Raw genomic sequence first — 20,616 nt, 5'->3', positions numbered from 1 at the left:
GGCCCATTAAGAAAAAAATAAAAAATCAAGGGCAGGCATCCACTGAAATTTATAATGAGCTAATGAGTCCAACGGGCTGTAGTGCAACGTGTAACTACCTTTTGAAAACTCAAAAATAAAATAGACAGTCATTGAGTGGACAATACCAATGTTTTGATATTGTTTTATATGGTGTGGCCCACTTGGTGTAAATGTTGTGAAAAAGCTTTGATTAAAAAATATTTTAATTATATATATATATATATATATATATATAAAGTTTTGCTTGAAAATTTTGCAATTTTGACTTTTTGGAAATAATCCCGTATTGAAAATGAAAGAATTAAAAATTTGTTTACATGTGGGGTGTAGAGTACCTTATTATTTGCATGGTTGATCAGTGGAATATCGAGATAAGGGTGAGCCAAGGTGCGAGGTACGACAAGAAATATGAGTCAAATGGCTGGAATGATCAAGTGAGCTAGATGAAACTAGTTTGCCTTTTATAAAGGCTGAAAACTAACTGTTGGAGTGAGATGTAACTCTTCGTACTTGCTGAACGCAGAACCACTTTAAGGACATAGTAGTCAAGCTTGTTTCATTCTATCTTTATTTTTCCAATTTCTTTAATTATTTTTATAAAAATTGTAAAATATGCAATTTGTGCTAACAGCAGATAAGACTGACCATTGCAGTAGCCGTTACTGATGGTGGGGCCAACTTTTTAAAGAGGGTTGGATGACACATGGACTTAACACTCATGAAGTTATTACGTGGGTGGACTTTAGTTTGCGGTCGCCTGTTGTACTTAAAGACTCTGAAATATGTCAATTGTTTCCGGAAGATGTCACTGTTTCTAGGAACGGGTGGAAGACGTAGGTGCACTCTTGATTTTTCATGGCCCCAATCATATATGTATGATATGTATGTGACATCCACTCAGACTATTATCTGTGTAATACCATATGAGGCATGGATTAAAAAAATAAAATAAAATTAGGCTGACTTGTAATTTAGGTGTGCTGCACGAAGGAAAACAGTTGGTTACAAGGTTCTCTATAATATTTTTATGAAATCCACTCTAACTATTAAATCCTACACTAAAATTCAGGCCTAGGGCTCAAATGTCAGACTCATTCCTAATTCAGGTGGGCCACACCAAAAGAAACAATTGGGAGGGTAAGCTTGTCCTGTATACCTTTGGTCCGCCTGAATCATAGATGGTGCTGATTTTTGGGCCCTGCAATAACAATTGGGAGGGTAAGCTTTGTCCTGTATTTTTATTCTTAACCTAAATAGCTGGCCCAACATACGGTTAAGAATAAAAATACATCAACGGTAAAAAATATATCGACTAAAGATTTAGTAGTCAACAGCTAAGAAATCTGGGGAATCTTTGGTGCATGAGCCATCTAGGGTGAGACTCATCATATCAACGGTTTGGATCAGTTAACTATGGACTCAAGTTGTGAAAAAAAATTGGAAAAAAGAAAAAAAGTACAAGCACTGGATCAGCAATAAAATCCTCGTCACCCAGCCCACCACCCATATGGTCATAATGGTTTAAAGACCAGCTGGCTGGACCCGATCCACTTGACCCCAAGTCGATTTGTGACTCACCCGATTCTGGGCTGAATTGGCTCGAGTTAGATGGACCACGGTCCCAAAAATCTCCCCAACTAGACATAAGGGTGCCAATCGGCCTGGGTGGAGGACCCTAGTCTCAAAAGCCTGAGCCCTGGCATGGCTCCTTATAAGTTAGGCAGGGCCACACAGCTAGCCCTTGGAGGAAAAGAGTAACAACATGATCAAAGGTTTGAAATGTTATTCCATATGTTTGAAATTACCATTCTTTTTATAACAATCACCCACCCACTTGATAATTAGAGTGGGCCATTCATCATTTCTACCCTAGCCCCACCTGGCCCAGACATGGGGGCTTAGGTTTCAAACCCAAGCCCAGTCTCCATACATATTATACAATACACAAAACACACAAGACTTTCAATGTATCCCTACCCAAATTATATCAGAAACAATTCCAAAAGAGGTCATCAAACAACAATGGCAACCAAAGTTACCAAACAGAAGATGTAAAACAACAAAAGCAAATCACAGCTCGCTCTAACTCACATTCTCTAATATTTCCATGGAAAGTGGAGTGAGGGGAGCTGGTTAAAATTGAGACTTGTCGAGGCTATCGAAATAGGGATGATCCAGTGCCGCCTTTGCTGAAATCCTGTTTGCTGGATCGTATTGAAGCATCTTCTGCTCATATCACAAATTTAAACCATTAGCAGCTGAGAGAGGTTCGGTTGGATCATGTAGATGAGAGGAATTATAGAACCCTTGACAACGACAAGAGAATCATACATTCCTCAACTAGACTGTTCATTGATGAATTTCAGAAATGAATCACACTGTAGAATCAGTGGACCCATCTTTTGGATATCCCATATACCAAAAATCAATTCATTACTATCTAATCCATAGCCGATGCTGGACAGTCAAGGAAAGCCACCGATGGTGGACAGTCGAGGAAAGTCAAGAGCAACAGCCCAAAGAAAGTTTCAGATTCAATGGTTTAGAAACATCCAACAGTGCCAATTTTCACACCCATTGATGGGGTGTGGCCTATCACAGTCAGGGTTAAACAATCAGGCCTCAGTGGGGAATAGTGGATTCCAAGACAAGGTTGGGACTCCAATGACCAAATGGATGGATCAAATTGACAAACAGAATTTGAGATAAAAGACTCTAGTATCCCACCAAAAGAAGTTGAGATCAGGATCAGTGGGGCAGTTCACAAAAAATTTAGGTCTGACAGTGTGTAAGCAACAAGGTCTATGCATTTTATTCTGACATTCAAAGAGAGGCTTTTTACAGGTTTGGGATGGATAGTCGTAACAACAGAAAAGTTTCAAAAAACCAATTGAGTAAAAGCACTTTCTGCTTGTTTTGATTTTTTCACATAAAGAGATGAAGAAAATCAATGTTGCAAATCTCATGATTGACTCAGTCTGACCCCGGGAGAACAAGGAAATCAAGGTTCAAAATCTCATGATTGACTCAGTCTGACCTGGGAGAACAAGGAAACTCTTGCTTGGAAGTCGGCCTTTTTTTTCCATCAACTTGGGCAGGATAATACTTGGAAACTGAGTGATCAACTTCAGAAGCTCTTGAGCATATAAAAGTGCATTGGTAGTGTGTGACATACCGATAAAAGATCAATGCCTTCAGGTTCCAAAGATGGAACTACGCGTGCCAAGTTCTGAGGCTTCCATTGTGGATATTCATGCCAGTCCCGCAGAGATCTGACTCCCGGCCATTGCTCCTCAGTTGGAGTTCCTAACAACCTTTCGTGGCAGAATACCAAAAGAAGGAAGAGGTTACAAAACTGAAAAACTACAACTACATTAGTAAGTCATTCCATGAAGACACTCAATAGCTGACTAAAGACACAGCCCAACCAACACCATTAGGGCCCATTTGTTTTGCCCATTACCATAGTATTGTAAAATAAATGAGCAATGATTACAAATTACTTAAACTGTCTCCTGACAACAACTGCATTTGACCGCAATGATGGCAATTTTACAATGTTTGATTTATCTAGGGTAAAATTTTAATGATAGCAATTTCACATTACTTCAATGTCAAATCATCATCAAAATAAACTAATATTGCTATTTGGATGAAGATACAGTAATTACATGAAAAAGTGCAATGATTACAAATTACTTGTCCATTGAATACAAATTACCTGTGTTTGGTTTGGCAGTGGTAAAACAGTAATGATGGCACAATTAGTTACGTTAACAGGAAAATGGGCAAAACAAACAGGCCCTCAAGGAAAAGAAGAAAAACCCCTCAAATTCTAAGTTTTGCGTTCTTTGATACAAGTGCATATTGCATGTCGTGACTTGGGGAGATGCCCACGTGGCTGTATGTTCAGATGATCCCAGATCATACATCCAGTGGGGCCTAATGATTGAACAACAGATTGGTGCCATTTAAACAGAGAGATGGGGTGACTAAAAAATTGATTAAGTTCATGAAGCTTTTCAAGATTTACAAATTACAAGCAATCTGATTTTCTAGTTTTCAAGTGATTTATTAAATATTTCAGGTGTGTTAATTCATAGCACTCACTTGAGTTTTGCAAAAACTATTTGGTACCCCAACCAATTGGCTAACATTGACTATGCCAATTTTTGAGAACTGAAGAAGTTTCTAGACACCAATTTCAGATCAAATAAAATCTGGTAAGAATGTTTTCATTTTTTTTTAACAGTTACTAAGTATATGTCATTATTCAACTAGTATTAATGAACTATTTTTCTTAAAAAATAGCCTACTAAGAAAGATCTCATTTCGGTTACAAAGAAAAAATAGCCTACTAAGAAAGATCTCATTTCGGTTACAAAGAAAAAATAGCCTACTAAGAAAGATCTCATTTCGGTTACAAAGAAAAAATAGCCTACTAAGAAAGATCTCATTTCGGTTACAAAGAATTAATATTACCCACAAACACAGTGATTTCCATCAAATGTCACAACTGTAAAAACATGGTGCACTTTTTCAGTGAGTACCTGAAGATGTGAAGAAGTTGCTGCAACTCTGAATCACCAGGAAATAGAGCTTGCCTTCTCACCATTTCAGCTGCATACGATGATAGATTGATTGTATGAGAGATCTCAAGAAAAGAGAATTGATTCAATAAGCTTGATTAGAAAATTGAAGATTTTCTCTTTCAATTCAGGAAGATACAACACACTTTTAGATTGAAGAGAGTAACTTTTCTCATTTAATTATGCAAGATGCTACACACTTTTTAGATAGAAGAGAGAACTTACACATGAACCAATTAACTGCACTAAAAAATGCATTATAAAGAGAAAATGCTTATTGTATGTGGTATATTGTACATGAGTTTCCATTGAGACAAAAAGAAAATGCGTGCGAAATTAGCATCTCTCATCCATAGCCACACTAAAAATTGGCTATATAGCCCAAAAAGTCAGTTTGATTGGAGGATTATAATTGCCGCAGTTGAGGAAATAAGATGACAGCTACCATCCTGTTCCAATCAAATGGTTACAATCATAAAAAAGGCTTCTTCTTCTTCTTCTTCTTCTTCTTCTTCTTTGTTGCATCTATTGATATAAAGAGAAAATGCTTACTGTATGCGGGATATTGTACATGAGTTTCCATTGAGACACAAGGAATGTATGTGTGCAAAATTAACGTCTCCCATCCATCCCCACAGTATAAATTAGCTATATAGTCCAAAAATCAGCTTGATTGGAGGATTCTAATTGCCACACTAGGAGTTAAAAAAAAATGGCAACTATCTTTTGGGTCCTGTTCTGGTCAAGTGGTTAGGATCATCAAAAAGGCTTTTTTCTTTTCTTTTTGCATGATATATATTGATGAATGGGCTCGCCAGACAAGCTCTCTAGGTCTTGTACAAGTTGGAAATGAAAAAAAAAATGTATAAAATAATCCTCCTAGTTTTTTCACTCATAGAATTAATCATTCTTTAAGACAGTAATTGCCCTCTGTACACTTCAACTATAGACTGCTAACAGATCCTGGCAATTCTGTCTCCACGATGCAACAAAGCTAAAATTGATCCATAACAACTCTCTGTTGAAGGCCACACTAAACCTTTGTAATAAAAGTGACAAATGGTGCAGAACTTCAAAAGCAATTTTCCTACTCTCAAAAACTATTTCTTGCTATCATAGAAAATACTACTTTCAGCACTCACACACAAATAATACTCTCTCTGATCTCACATAGGGCATGTTAGCTTGCGTGCATTTATGTATGTAAATGGCATTCTATATGCGTAAGTGGAATTTTGCACGTGTTGCTCATGTTTTACATATACATCCAGTTTCATGCCGCATTAAAATACCCCCACGAGGAAATGGGTGCGCATGTAAATCAAGGTTTGCATTTTTACCACCTTATATGAAGGCCTCATGCACACTGAACTATCTCACACACAGCACTCTACTGGATCAACTCTCTTTTCTTCTTCCCTCAACTCTCCTTAACTCTATTTTCGCACCTGCTTAAAAAGTATTTCTTGCTATCATAGAAAATACTATCAGCATTCTCACAAATAATACTCTCTCAAAGATCTCACTTACAGCCTGTTTGCTCACATCCATTATTTATGTATGCTGGTGGCATTTAACATGCATAAATGGAATTTTCACATGTTTGTTGCACATGTTTTACATACGCAAACAATTTCACATGCTGCATTTACATTATCCCCATGAGGAAATGGATGCATATGTAAATCACAGCTTGCATTTTTACCACCTTATATGAAGGCCTCACGGCTCACGCACACCGAACTATCTCACACACATAGCACTCTACTGACTCAAAACATTCTCCTCTTCTTCCCTCAACTCTCCTTAACTCTATTTTATCCCCTCCATAAGCAATAAATTTGTTGCACATGTTTTACATACGCAAACAATTTCACATGCTGCATTTACATTATCCCCATGAGGAAATGGATGCATATGTAAATCACAGCTTGCATTTTTACCACCTTATATGAAGGCCTCACGGCTCATGCACACCGAACTATCTCACACACATAGCACTCTACTGACTCAAAACATTCTCCTCTTCTTCCTTTAACTCTCCTTAACTCTATTTTATCCCCTCCATAAGCAATAGATTTGGAGATTTTAATCAATTTGGTGGTTTTAGTCAATTTGGGTTACTTTCTAATTCGGCCCTCAATGAATTTGGGGACTTGAATCGATTTGGGGGTTTAAATCTTGTTGAGAAATTTCAATGGGGTTTTAATCTATTTGGGGGTTTCAGTCGATTCAGGGAAATTTCAATCTAGGATTTTCAATTAATTTTGGGATTTTAACTGATTTGGGGGTTTTGACATATTTCTTTCTTTTTCATTTTGTTTGTTGAGAATTCAATTTGAGGTGTAAATTGAAGTGTAACATTTGAATCTGAAGCACCGACTCGACACCTTTTGGTTAGTAACTAGTTTTGATTTAGGCTTGCCTCTGGTGGAAATTCTATTCCCACGGTCCCACCGATACAGGACAATTAACCACTTACTCTAAAAGCTCGAACTGTTAGAGCATGGCGAATCAATCCCTTTATCTCATAGCCCAAGCCCCACATATCATGGGTTAGGATCTTGGCCAAACCCCCCTCGTGGGCCCCAAATCACATGGGTACCGCCTCACACAGGTGGGGCCCACCTCTCACAAGCCACCTACCTCACAAGTGCCGTCCACCCCAAGTGTGCCCCTGCATCCCACAAACAACCCCACTCGAGCCCAGTGTAAAAATGCCCCTGCATTAATCACCCCCGGTAAGAAGTCTTGGACACGAGACCTCCCGCTCTGATACCAATTTGATTCATGAGTTAAGACCTTGGCCGAACCCCCCTCGTGGGGGTGGCTAACAATGATGTGTGAACTGACAGTGAGTGTACTTAAAAAAAAAAAAAAAAACCCCCTCATGGGCCCCAAATCACATGGGTACCGCCTCACACGGGCCGCCCACCCTGAGTGTGCCCCTGCATCTCACAAGCAACCCCACTCGAGCCCAGTGTGAAAATGCCCCTGCATTACCCACCCCAACTCAAGCCAACTATTAGTGTAATCTCTCTTAGGTAGCCTTCGGAAACCCAAACTAGAGAAGCTTCAACCGCTCAGCATCTTCGGTTCCCTTGATCGAGATCCTTCAAGAAAATCTCTATAGGAACAAGACACCCATTCATCTACCCTTCGAAGCACACCTCCTTACCAACATTGACAAGCCCTAGTCGACTCTTGTTTGCCTCCTCAAATTTGGTAACTATCAATCATACGAGAAGTTATGAATTTCGAAAGATGAGGCACATTCGCAATGATGGAGGAAAAGACATTCACAAGCACCATCAAAAGCAATTTCATCTAGTACAAGAGGGCTTTCTTCAATGTGTTCAATTACCACAATTAGAACCTCAATCATTTCTAATACGTTATCTATTGGACAGCCCCATACAGGCATCACTGGTCCCACTTGTACCTGCCAAGGTTTCCACAAAGGATGAGATCATGATGATTGATGAACTAAAAGCATGGAAACCACATGGACTACCTAAACAGGACATTCTGCTCGACAAAGACAATGAGTTGCACCCCCTGATCGGGAATCCAATCATGATTGAATATTATCAAGGAATTAATTCAAGCCTCTAAAACCAGATGGTGGGTGGACACCGAAAAATGGCCAAATCTTGTTGGCAGGCAATGGCAGTCGAGAAGTATTATGGAGATCTTGAGTCCTATCCTTCCTGGTCTTCCATCTCAACATTCTCATTTCAACATCAACACAACTATGTCATCTTATGAACATATGGTTCTTTAACAACTCAATTGGACATGAAGGGTATGGGTTGAGCATATATGGTATGTGGAATTAAAATCACAAGAACCGGATATGTATATAAATCTTTGACCCATTGCATAGAAAAAATCCATCAAATTTTTTAATAAAATAGTAACGATTATATGATTGTAATGTCAAGCTTGTTGCTAAAAATCAAATTAAGAGCATATGTCAATTAAAATAAGCTAGTGTCATTAGTACTCTAATGCAAATTATGTATCCTAATAGGCCATTACAGCTTTGGCTATAGGTAGACTAGACTAAATAGATATACTAGCAACCCTAACCATGATTAATTGGACGTTGCATCTAAATCTACCATGTTTATGCATAAAGATTCATTACATTATGTGGCAAAACCAAACCAAATGTATTAGAAAGAATTCAGTGATGTTGACAGGAACACAGATGACAATGCAAAACCAATTATTAGAAAGAATTCAGTGATGTCGACAGGAAAAAAATGACAATGCAAAACCAAGTAACATAAGACTTAAGGCAACACCTACCTTGCTTGTGATAAAGATTAGATAATTTTATTTAAAGTGATATATTTCATGAAATATTTCAAAAAAAAAGTAATTTATTTTGTAAAAAAAAAATTTCAAACTATGACAATACACATATTTGTAGTGTTCCATGGACCTCACCTAGAGTAGTAAGAGTGTGAAATTAGCCATGCAAAAAGCATTCCTTATTTTTACAATAAACATTTTGCATATCAAACTAAAATACAGTTAAAAACACGTGCAAATTTTGTTAAAGGCTGGTAAAAGCAGAAAAGAAGAAGAAGAAGATAAGAACAGGTTCAAAGATTAAAAAATCATCATTAAAGAAACATACCAAAGATGCATCCAACAGACCACATATCCACTCCAGTCGAGTAATGGGTTGATCCCAACAGTACCTCAGGAGCCCTATACCAGAGAGTAACAATCTACAACAGAATCCAAAAATAATATAGTTAATATGAGAATGTGCACATGAAAAGTGTTACAATAACCAATGGATGGATCACCAGACTAGTTTCTCGTTTCCTCTAAAATTTCAAACCTCATGTGTATAGCTCTTAAGAGGGATGGTGAAGGCCCTGCCAAGACCAAGATCAGCAATCTTCAATATCCCTTTCTCTTTGTCCACCAAGAGATTTTGTGGCTTTAAATCTCTGTTAAGCAAAAAAATATTAGAACAACTCCATGGGATTGATAAAAGTGGAAAATTAGTGAAGGAAAATAAAAAAATAACCTGTGAAGCACACCATGACTATGACAGTGCGCGACTCCTTTGCACAACTGATACAAGAAGCTCTATAGAGAACAAAAGTGGACAATTTCCAAATTCTAGTTAGTGGGCTGAAAACATTAAAAAGGCCTTTGCACAACTGATACAAGAAGCACACCATGACTATGACATTGCGCAACTCCTTTGCACAGTTGATACAAGAAGCACACAATGACTATGACATTGTGTGGCTCCTTTGCACAGTTGATACAAGAAGCTCTATAAAGAACAAAAGAGGACATTTCCAAATTCTAGTTAGTGCGCTGAAAACATTAAAAGGCCTCCTTCGGGGTACCTAATATCAAAACTTCTATAAAGAACAAAAGAGAAAATTTTCAATCACCCTTATCTAGATGATGAAGGGTCCCTAAATATTGGTTACTATGCCAAAACAACTTTAAAAAGCTAAAACTAGACAAAAATTAGTTAATGGAAAATGGGACTAAAATCCTTGAACATTTGCAATCATTAAAATTAGTGTTTTAACAAAGATCAAAATAAAGTCGATAGTCCCCATGTAACCAGGAAAGTGAAGATCCATGAAATCAAACTTTATGGATAAGTAAATACAATATATGATACAAAGTTTCATGGAGGATAATCATGTAACAAAATTTTGCCTAATCATTTCTAGTGTATTTGTGTTCTAATGTGACTGTTAAACAAAGGAAAAATGAGAAACAAAGAGATCCATTAAAGAAGAGTTGGGGGAACTCCTACCCAATTAGAGCTCCTATTTGCCCAAATGACTACATTGCTCACACAGTCTCCTAACCTAGACAATCTAACTTGAGCCCCTTTATATAAATAGGAGTGATGACCAACATTCCACAAATTCCCTATGAGGGACAAAACTCTCAACGCAGTGCCATATGAAAGAACAAAATACATACAGAATTTTCGTTCTTAATACTTCCCATCAAACTCAACATCATTAGATCCAAGATCTTTTGTTACAACTTTTCTTTAGAATGGGCTGCTGGCATCCAATAATTCTTCTTTTGAAATAATAGGCTATGTTCAAAGTAGATAACCATCAAATCATCAACACATCATTCACATGCAAAATCCTCTTAATAAGAACCAAGTGTGATTTTGCACAATAGGTGAGTGGACTACACCAATGTAATGACGGTATATAAAGACAAGTGTATCACCACACAACTGGAGAGATAATTACACCCACAACACATGACAGAACTCAAGTAATAAAGAAGTGATCAATGAAAGAACCAAGTTCGATACAACACAATAGATGAGCGGACTACACCGATGAACAATGATACAAAGACAAGTGTATCACTGAACAACTAGAGAGAGCACTACACCCACAACACATGACAAAACCTGAGTAATGAAGAGGAAATCAATAAAAGAAAGTTCTTGTGCATATTGAAGTCCTCCATGCCATGTTGGGTCAAGCATTATGTTAAAAAGTTTACATGCATTAAGCCATATCTCTGACACTCCATTGATCATTAATCAAAAGAACCATGTTAAAAGTTAATTTGGATCAAAGAAAATGACAAGCATGGATCATCACTGAATAAAGAAAATGACAAACATGGATCATCACCGAATAACTAAAACAGTCCAAACTAATTGCATGAACGGTTTCTACAAATAAACTGTGTGGTGCCAAAGAAGATGAATGGTGGTACATGTGGCACATTAACACATGTGGGGGTGCAAGAGAAGATGGATGGTGGCACATGTGGCATATTAGCTCTCTCTCTCTCTCTCTCTCTCTCTCTCTCTCTCTCTCTCTCTCTCTCTCTCTCTCTCTCTCTCTCTCTCTCTCTCTCTCTCCATGTACTTTTTAAACTCCTAGGGGTGCCATCATACCAAAGGAAGATCAGCACTTTGTATAACTTAGAATAAATAAAAATAAAAATAAAAACCATGGGAAAACATTTTTGGGTAGAGGGCCCATATATTCTCAGGAAGATGGATACAGCTCTGTACCAATATCTATTGACTCAAAAGAAAAGAAAAACAAGAAAACAAAACGAAAATGAGAGAGAGAAAGAGGTATGGGTGGTTGAATCTTACCATTAGATACCAAACATCTAACTAATTTCACCATTATATGCCCAAAACTCAAAGAAAATCAAGTTCAAAGGACTTGACACATCCCAAAAGAAAGCCTAAAGAAGCATGGAATGCCTGATCTTGATGACCATACATACATATATAGACACATACATGCATCCGTACTAAATACGCACATACCTGAATGACAGATGTAGGCAGAGACCTGGGATTGGGACCTCTGCGGTGGGAATCAATGAACTTCTTGAGATCTGTATCCAGATACTCGAATACCAGATAAAGAAGCGGCTTCCCATTCTTGTCGATGTGCTCAACACACAGCAATCTACACATTCAAAGAAATTCCAAGAACACAGTTGAAATTGGGTGTCGACTGTTGAGGGAACCCATAGAAAGGAAGGCTAGGGTTAAGGTTAGGGTTTTGCAGGAGAGGGAGACAGACCGAACTACGTAGATACTCTGAGAGAGCATTTGTAGGAGGGAGACCTCCCGGAGGGCGGTCGGTGGGACGCCTTCCTCGTCCATCTCGAGACGTGTCTTCTTCAATGCGACGAGTTGGCCCGTTGATTTGTCCTGGGCCTTGTACACCTTGCCGTACGTTCCTTCTCCGACCTTCTCAAGCTTCTCGTATTTCTCCATGACCAATGGATGGATTGGATTGATCAATCAATCACAGAAGAAGAAGAAGAAAGAAGATGATGATGAAACCCTAGCTTTTTTTTCCCGTTTGAGAGAGAGAGAGAGAGAGAGAGAGAGAGAGAGAGATCTGGGATTTTGAAATGGGGTAAGAGAGGGAAGAGAGAGAAAGAGAGCAGCAGAGCCGTTGGCAAGGGAGAGAAGACTTATAGCATCCTGGGCCGCAGCACCAGGAAATGCACGGTATACGCCGGTTCTGATTTCTGACAAGTGGGGCCTATGTTTAGGTAATCTAGACCACTGATCTGTTCTAACCCACCGTTATATAAATAGACCGCTCCTAAAAAGTAATCCTGCAATGGTTAATCTCTAAATCTAGCTTTCAAATCAATGCTGAATGTTCAACCGTTAAAAGTCACATGATTAGTGGTCATGATCTTCTAGTCTAATAAACTTTTCGGAAGCAATCCATTCATTCTAGGACTCAACAAATCAACGGCCTGATTAATGATAAATGAGGCCCACTTGATAAAATTGTACACCGGCGTATATTATTCAAAGTCTCAGGCCGTGTATGATACAATACCCCTCGCAAAGGGATGCCAACGCGCTCCTATTTCTCCTTTCTCAACGTTTGAAATTTGAAATGGAATTTTACAAAAGACTGCCTATACTTTATTTTCAAAAAACTCCCTCAATAATCCACATAATTATCATTACACTACCACCCTTTACATATCTTTGGCAACGAGCAAACCGGTTGGTTGCTTGGGTGGGCCTTATTTAATGTTTATATGAAATTCAGTTGAATTATCGAGTGCATCACCTCATGTTAGGTTGATGCTCAGAAGATCAACTCTATTCTTGTTTTAATTGGAAATAGTATAAAGGACAATGATCACCACTTAAATTGTTTCTCATGATATAGTGTACTTGAATTGATTTTTAGACCTTGTGGCAAAATTTTGGTGTATTATCTAATTGTTGGAATTGATTTTATAGAAGCATCACGGTGGGCCCTATAAAAATTAAAGGTGGATTTCTTTTTCCCAACTCTTTTATTCGGTGTGCCACAACTCACTCACAAGTCAGTCAAATTTTTTAGCTTTTGGGCCTAACTAAAATTAAGCATCTAATGATTGGAGTAGATTTCACATAAATATTGCAGTAGGCTCCACCAAAAATCAAGCAGATATTTAGGCCCCGTTTGTTAAATCTGCCTAAACTGAAATCTGAAGCTGAATCTGAAATCTAAAGCCTGAATCTGAAATCTGAAGTTAAAAGACTTGTTTAGTAATTATGGCTGAAGTCTGAAAATCAAGTACTGAATTTGAAACAACCTGTTTGTTAACAAACGTATGAATAGTCTGAAATATATTGATTTGACACATTTGCCCCTTTCTCTGATTTGGAAATATCTTACATTATAAAGAAATTATTTTCTATTAAATGAAAATAAAATTATTCTATTTAATTCAAATAAACTATAAAATACTTAATAAAAAATTAAAATGATATGTAAAAAATGAATGAACTGAATGGATGAAACACATACATCATGGGGCCTCACAGCACTGACCATCACCCACCAGGCTGGTGGCGGGGGGAGTAGCCAATCCGTTGATACGTGGATATGTGTCGTGCGAAGACGCTCCTCGCTTGTATGAAGGTTTCAAAGGGGATTAAAGTTACATCGGCCCTACAATAATGTATTTATTATATCCGCACGGTTCATAAAATTTTCAAGATTATTTTAGAGCATTGTCCAAAAAATTAATCATATCCAAAACTCAAATGGACCACAACAAAAATAGCAGTGGGATAATGATTTTCATCGTTAAAAAACTCGCAGGGCCCACTATAACATCTATTTCCATCTAATGTATTCATAAGGTCAAAAATATCTGGATGAAGAGGAAAAACAAATTTCATATTGATCCAAAACTTCTATGACCCCAAAAGGGTTTCAACAGTACACGTTCAATCTCCTACTGCTTTTTGCAATGTAGTCTAGTTTATCTTTATATATGTCTTATTTTTCAGCTCAAGTCCTACGACTAGTTCGTAAAATGGATGGACGGTTTAGATATAACAAATACATCATGATGGGACCCATAGAACTTGTTTACGTCAATACACCAGCCAATCCACTTCCCAAATCCCAATCCCGTCCCTGGCTCGGACCGGGATTCCTCGCGAAAGGCTTTCGCATGATGTTCCTGCGCTTGGAACTTAGGTGAGGCCTAACGTGATGTTTGTGAGAAATCCACTCCATTTATCCGTTTGTGAGTTCATTTTAGAACATAAAGACAAAAATGAACCATACTTAGGTGAGACAAAAATGTGAGTATTAAATGTCAACAGTTGAAAAATTTGTGTGGCCACAAAAGCTTTGAATCAGGATAATATTTTTGTTTTCATTTCATTCCAGTATGAATGACATTATAAACGGTATAGATGGCATATAAACATCACTGTCTACGCCAGGAACGTTTCAACGGCAAGAATTTCCCCCTACACGTTTTCCTTTATCGCGGCCCACTTGAGTCTTGGATCCTTCTCAATTTTTCTCTCAAGTCCTAAAATGATCTCAAAAAACGGATGGACGGGGTGGATTTCTCACATACATCACGGTAGGCCCACCTAAGTTTCCAGCACAGGAACTTCCCCGCGAAAGCCTTTAGCAGGAAATCCGCGTCACCCTGACTCGAGGCGGATTGGCTACTCCCTGGGCGGTGCTATGTTAGCCCCTCCATGATGTATGTGTTTCATCCATTCCTTTCATCCATTTTTACTGATCATTCTAGTGCTTCTTCCCAAAAATTATAGGAAAATAAATCTCAGATGGACCACACCATAGGAAAACAAAAATGATTGGATATGCATCATTAAAATCCTCCTAAGGCCCAATGTACTATTTATTTGACATCCAATATTTTAATTAGGTCATACAGGCCCAGATGAAGGGGAAAAACAAAGATCAGCTTGATCCAAAACTTTTATGGTCCCCAAAAGGTTTTTAATGGTCGACGCTATTCAACACTGTTTCCTGTAATGTAGCCCACTTAAGATTTTGATATATCTAGTTTTTTTTCCTATACCATGAAATGATCTAAAAAAATATATGGATGGCATGGATGAAACACATACATCATGGTAGGGCCCACAGAGCACCGACCATCAGCCACTGGCCGGTGGTAATGGGAGTAGCCAGTCCGTTCCCGTAATGGAATAGGATTTCCGGCGAAAGTCTTTGGCAGGAAGTTCCCGCGCTGGGAATGCATGTGGGGGCCACCGTGATGTTTATGAGAAATCTAACCCGTCCATCCGTTTTTCTAGCTCATTTTAGTATGTGTGTCTGAAAATTAGGAGGATATAAGACTCAAGTGGGCCATACAAGATGAAACAGTGGGAAAGGAATGTCCACCGCTGAAACCTTCCTAGGCTCCACCTTGATGTTTATATTCCATCCAAGCCGTTTATAAGGTCATTTTCACTAGGATGAAGTGAAAATATCAAAAATTAGACTGAGACAAAACCTTCGTGGCCATATAAATTTTTCAACGGTGGTCACTAAATCTCCACTGTTTCCTCTCGTGTGGTCGATTTGAGTTTTGAATATACCTTATTTTTGGCTGCATATCCTAAAATGATCTTTAAAATTGGATGGACGGTGTGGCTTTCTCAAAAACATGTCAGTGGGCCCCATCCAGATTCCCTAAGCAGGAGCTTCCTGCAAAGGCTTTCGCAGGAAATCCGCGTCCGTGTTTAACTAGGACGCGGATTGCGTACTAGTGTACTACCCCCGCTCGTACCTGGCTCCGAACGGGCAGTTCTGTGGGCGGGCCCACCGTGATGTATATGTACATCCAAACTGTCAATCCCTTTTCTCACATTATTTTAAGGCATGAACATAAAAATGAGGTAGATCCAACCCTCAAGTGGACCACACCAAATAATAATCTTGGTTGCATTAAAATGCACCAGTTGCATTAAATGCAAGAGTCATCTGTGATGTGGTCCATTTGATCGTTGGATTTGACTCATTTTTGTTTTGGTGCTTTTAAATAATATGAGAAAAGGGATAGACGGTTTGGATGTACAGATACATCACGGTGGGCCCACCCATAGAACTACCCGTTCGAAGCTAGGGACGGGCCGGGGGTAGTACGCAATCTGCATCCCAACGGTTCAAAGAGATCAAAGTTACATGGGCCACTGTGATGTTTTTTTACCATCCAACCTATTCATTAGGTCATGTAGACACGGATGAAGTGAAAACACAAATATCAGCTTGATCTGAAACTTCTCCAACTCTCAAGAAGTTTTTAACGGTGGACGTTCAATTCCCACCTTATGGTCCAATTAATCATTGAACCTGCTTCTTTTATTGGATCACATGTTAAATTATCTGAAAAAGTTGATGGACACTGTGGATCAAACACATAAATCACGGTGGGGCATAAAGAAGTTTCAGTTGATTTTGTATTGCGTAAACAATTGAAAAGAAAAACCTTACGTAGTAACTTGAAAAGGGATACTTTTGGAAGGAAAAAAATTTTGTTTAATGAAAAATCACGGAGCGCATTCCGCGTTCACCATTAAGCCAGACTCCTATCACTGAAAGAATTCAGTGAAAAACCACTTAGCGCTTTCCGTCTTCCGCGTTAACAACGCATTAACAAACACCACTAAACACGGAAAATTTCCCCATTCCACGTTAAGTGCAAAAATTCAGCGTTAACAAACACGGCCTTAGTGAGAAGAACATAAAAAATTAATTTTTTTTTTTTTTTAATAAAAAAGAACTCGTGAAATCCATTCCACCCCAGATTTTTATAGGGTCTATTATGAGAACCATATGAAATCCACTCCAACCATTAATTTCCATACAAAAATGGTCTATGGTCCAAAAATCATACCTGTCATTGGTTTATTTAGGCCACACTTGTATAGAAATAGTTTGGAGGGCAAATGTTTCCTTCTACACTATTTTCAATCACGTGATTTACCTAAATAATAGATTGCGTTGATTTTTGGGTTATCAGTATGGGATGGATTTTACATAACATCATGGTGCCCAACCCACCAACCCAATTGCACTTTTTAAAAAAGTACGAGAATATAATTTCCATATTAATGAGGTTGTTTTTTTAAAATTCTCAATTTGAAAGTAAAACATGTACTAAGCTACAAGCATGTATATATGCTGTTACTGGCACAAATGCAGGACGCTCAGAGGGAATCGGGACGGTGCATCAGGTGATTCCCAACTAATCTCGAATGAAACGAAAATCTGCCCAATGTACACTTAAAATGGCACCCAGTATATGTTGAATCTGAACCGTTGACAAAACTTTCTGAAGTCTTGATCATTTTCATGCATGAGTGATTCACCTAATGAAAAGGTTAACCTCATCTTGGTGAGAACAACTTTAGCTCGCGCAAATGAGACGGGTGAATATGCCAATCCGCTCGTGGCCGCGAATGAAGCTGTTGTTGTGTACATGATTCCCCCCTAGCAATTATAATAAGGTATTGCAGCAACAATACCAACATTATCAGCAGGATAGCCGATCGGTGAAGGATCATTTAGAGAAATCATATTGCTTGTCACAAGAGATGACGATAGCCAATTGGTAAGGGGTTATGCAGAAAAATCATCTTGTTTGTTAGCAAGGGGTGACCTAGTTGAAAAAAAGTCATGACAGGCTCCTGGATTTGTTAGTAGCGTACATGTGGCCTCTGTGGAGATGGAGAATCAACCTAATATTTTTGAAGTGGATGAGCAGCATCTCATAAATGAACAGGATCTCTTCAAACACCGAGGAAACGGGAGTGATAGTGACAAATGAAGCGAATGAGGAGTCCGCGAACATTCTAGAAGATGTAAAGCCAGTGTTGCAGAGATTGAGTCGACGATTGTACTCACCGAACTTCTCGACGAAGTCACGATAGGTTGTCGAATTTGTCAGTGGCGTATGTGTGTCCCCTATGGAGATGGAGAACCAACCCAATATTTCTAAAGTGAGTGAGCAGTATCTCGTAAACGAACAGGATCTCGTCAAACAAAGAGGAGATAAGAGTGATAGTGGCAAATGAAGTGGCTTAGGAGTCTGCGAACATTCCTGAAGACGTAAAGTCAATGTTGTAGGAGATCGAGTTGACGATTGTGCTCACAGAACTTCCCGACAAATCATCTCTTATGCATGAGATTGGTATTTCTCAAGTTGAGTTTGTCTCCAACAACACAAAGAATCAATCTACCGACCAAACCCAATTTGAGAATGTGTATGCTCGAGTTCCTAAACCTACAATCGACTTGTTTCCATTGCCTAAGTAACCTGAAATGAGTGTTACAGTGAAGAATATGGCAGTTCGGGTAGCAACTATTCATGTTAATGTCCAGGAGAAATCAAAAAAGCCTACTACAGGATACAAGGAAGAGCCTAATAAATGTTGACACCCAAAGTTGAATATATATTAAGAACCAAGTCCGTTGAAGAACTTGAGGAAGTTGAACACATATCGTGAACCAAACTCGAGGATGAGGTTTTTTCAAGTGGAAGGGTCTGACATAAGACGTGGATTAAGTATGTTCCTAAAGCACATGGACCAAAAGAAGGCCAGGAAGAATTTGACAAAATTAAACATAATTCGTGTGGTTGAAAGGTCGAAATTCTGCTAGAAATTCCATATTGCTTGCTTGCTGATTTCTGCCAGTTTTGACAAGTTGATGGATCTATCGACAGGTCGAAATACTGTTCGATAGGTTGACAAATCTATCAACAAGTCAAAATACTATTTGGCAGGTCAATAAATTAGGTTGACAGGTTGAAATGCATAGAATTTTTAGTTTTTATATCTGAATAATTTTGAGCCATTTCAATAGGTAGACAAATTGTTTCCTTATTTGATTATGACTCTTTTACTTACATTTTAAGGTTTGTTTACGCCTATTTAACGATGTTAAACTCATTTTTTTTAGAATCAATTATTTAATCAATAAATTTCCTAGAAATTTCTCATTTTCTCTCGTGAATTCTAGAAACATCTCATGCATTCAAAAGTGCCTTGTAAATTTAAGTTATTTATAGATCGAGGAAGATGGTGATTGACCTCATCATGTCCTCCCCTGCATCACAATTCCATTATGCAAAGTCTTGAAGTACGGTATTTTAATACATGGGGATGTACTTAGAGCACATATCTTTTCCCTTCTCTTCATTTTAAGGATGCAGATTTCCTGTTAAAGCCTTTCATAGAAAGTTCCTGCGCAAGGATGTTGGGTGAGGCCCACCATGATGTTTGTGAGAAATCCACCCCATCCATCCGTTATGCGAGCTCATTTTAGGACATGCGACCAAAAATGAGGTAGATCCAAAACTCAAGTGGTCTAAACGAGAGGAAACATTGGGGATTCAGTGAGCACCATTGAAACATTATTATGGCCATAAAAGTTTTGTATGAGGCTTTTTTCTTCTTTTTTTTTTCACTTCATCCCAGTGGAAATTACCTTATAAACGATTTGGTTGAAACCTGAACATTAAGGTGAAGCCCAAGAAGGTTTCAATGGTAGGAATTTCTTTCCCCAATTTTCCTTGTTCTGTGGACCACTTGAGTTTTGGATCGACCTCATTTTTGGTCGCATGTTTGAAAATGAGCTCACAACATGGATGTACGGGGATTTCTCACAAACATAGCGGTGGGCCCCACCCAGCATCCTTGCGAAGGAACATCCGCGTCCATTCTACGGTTAGGGAAGTCTGCTAAACATACACGTGTGCAATAAAGCCTATGAAAACACCACACTTGTAAAATCAGTATATATTGTGTGTACCTTGTTTTATGGTGAGGGTCTCTATTTATAATCCCTTGACATCACCTATGTATATGGCAATGAATATGTTGGATAGTTACATATTACAAAGTGGATCTGTATCTGGGTATATCATGCCTTTCTCGGTGTGATCTTCCCTTGATATTTCTATTCTGAGGTGGTGATCGATATCTAAGGTCGAGGTTGATTTGGGTATCCGAGCCTGAGGTCAGTACTGAGGGCCAAAGTGACAAGGCCGAGGTGGAAAGTAGCCAACACCCAAAGGTCAGGGTGATTTTCCGACCCTCAAGCAATCTATAGTCATCGAGTTTGGCTGCTTGTCTCATCTGTCTCATACATTTGTTTATCTCCATTTTACCCATAACAGAGCTTTTGGGGCTAAAATGTGGAGT

At 38.5% G+C, this 20,616-nt stretch overlaps 1 protein-coding gene across 1 annotated transcript; it reads right to left on the bottom strand.

The window, feature by feature from the left end:
* Nucleotides 1-1,981: 1,981 nt before the first annotated feature.
* Nucleotides 1,982-12,541, bottom strand: LOC131223745 (cyclin-dependent kinase B1-1). The gene is made up of 8 exons (XM_058219242.1): nucleotides 12,191-12,541; nucleotides 11,929-12,073; nucleotides 9,661-9,722; nucleotides 9,469-9,580; nucleotides 9,259-9,352; nucleotides 4,572-4,641; nucleotides 3,197-3,335; nucleotides 1,982-2,247 (listed from the first exon to the last, which is right to left on the bottom strand). Exons 1-8 carry the CDS (start codon nucleotides 12,385-12,387, stop codon nucleotides 2,155-2,157), a joined length of 912 nt encoding a protein of 303 aa, XP_058075225.1. The 5' UTR covers nucleotides 12,388-12,541; the 3' UTR covers nucleotides 1,982-2,154.
* Between the last annotated feature and the right edge of the window lie 8,075 nt (nucleotides 12,542-20,616).

This window comes from Magnolia sinica, chromosome 13 (genome assembly GCF_029962835.1).
Source record: "Magnolia sinica isolate HGM2019 chromosome 13, MsV1, whole genome shotgun sequence".
In the NCBI taxonomy this organism is placed as follows: Eukaryota; Viridiplantae; Streptophyta; class Magnoliopsida; order Magnoliales; family Magnoliaceae; genus Magnolia; species Magnolia sinica.
Note: the sequence above shows the minus strand (reverse complement) of the source record. Positions and strands in the feature narration are given on the sequence as shown.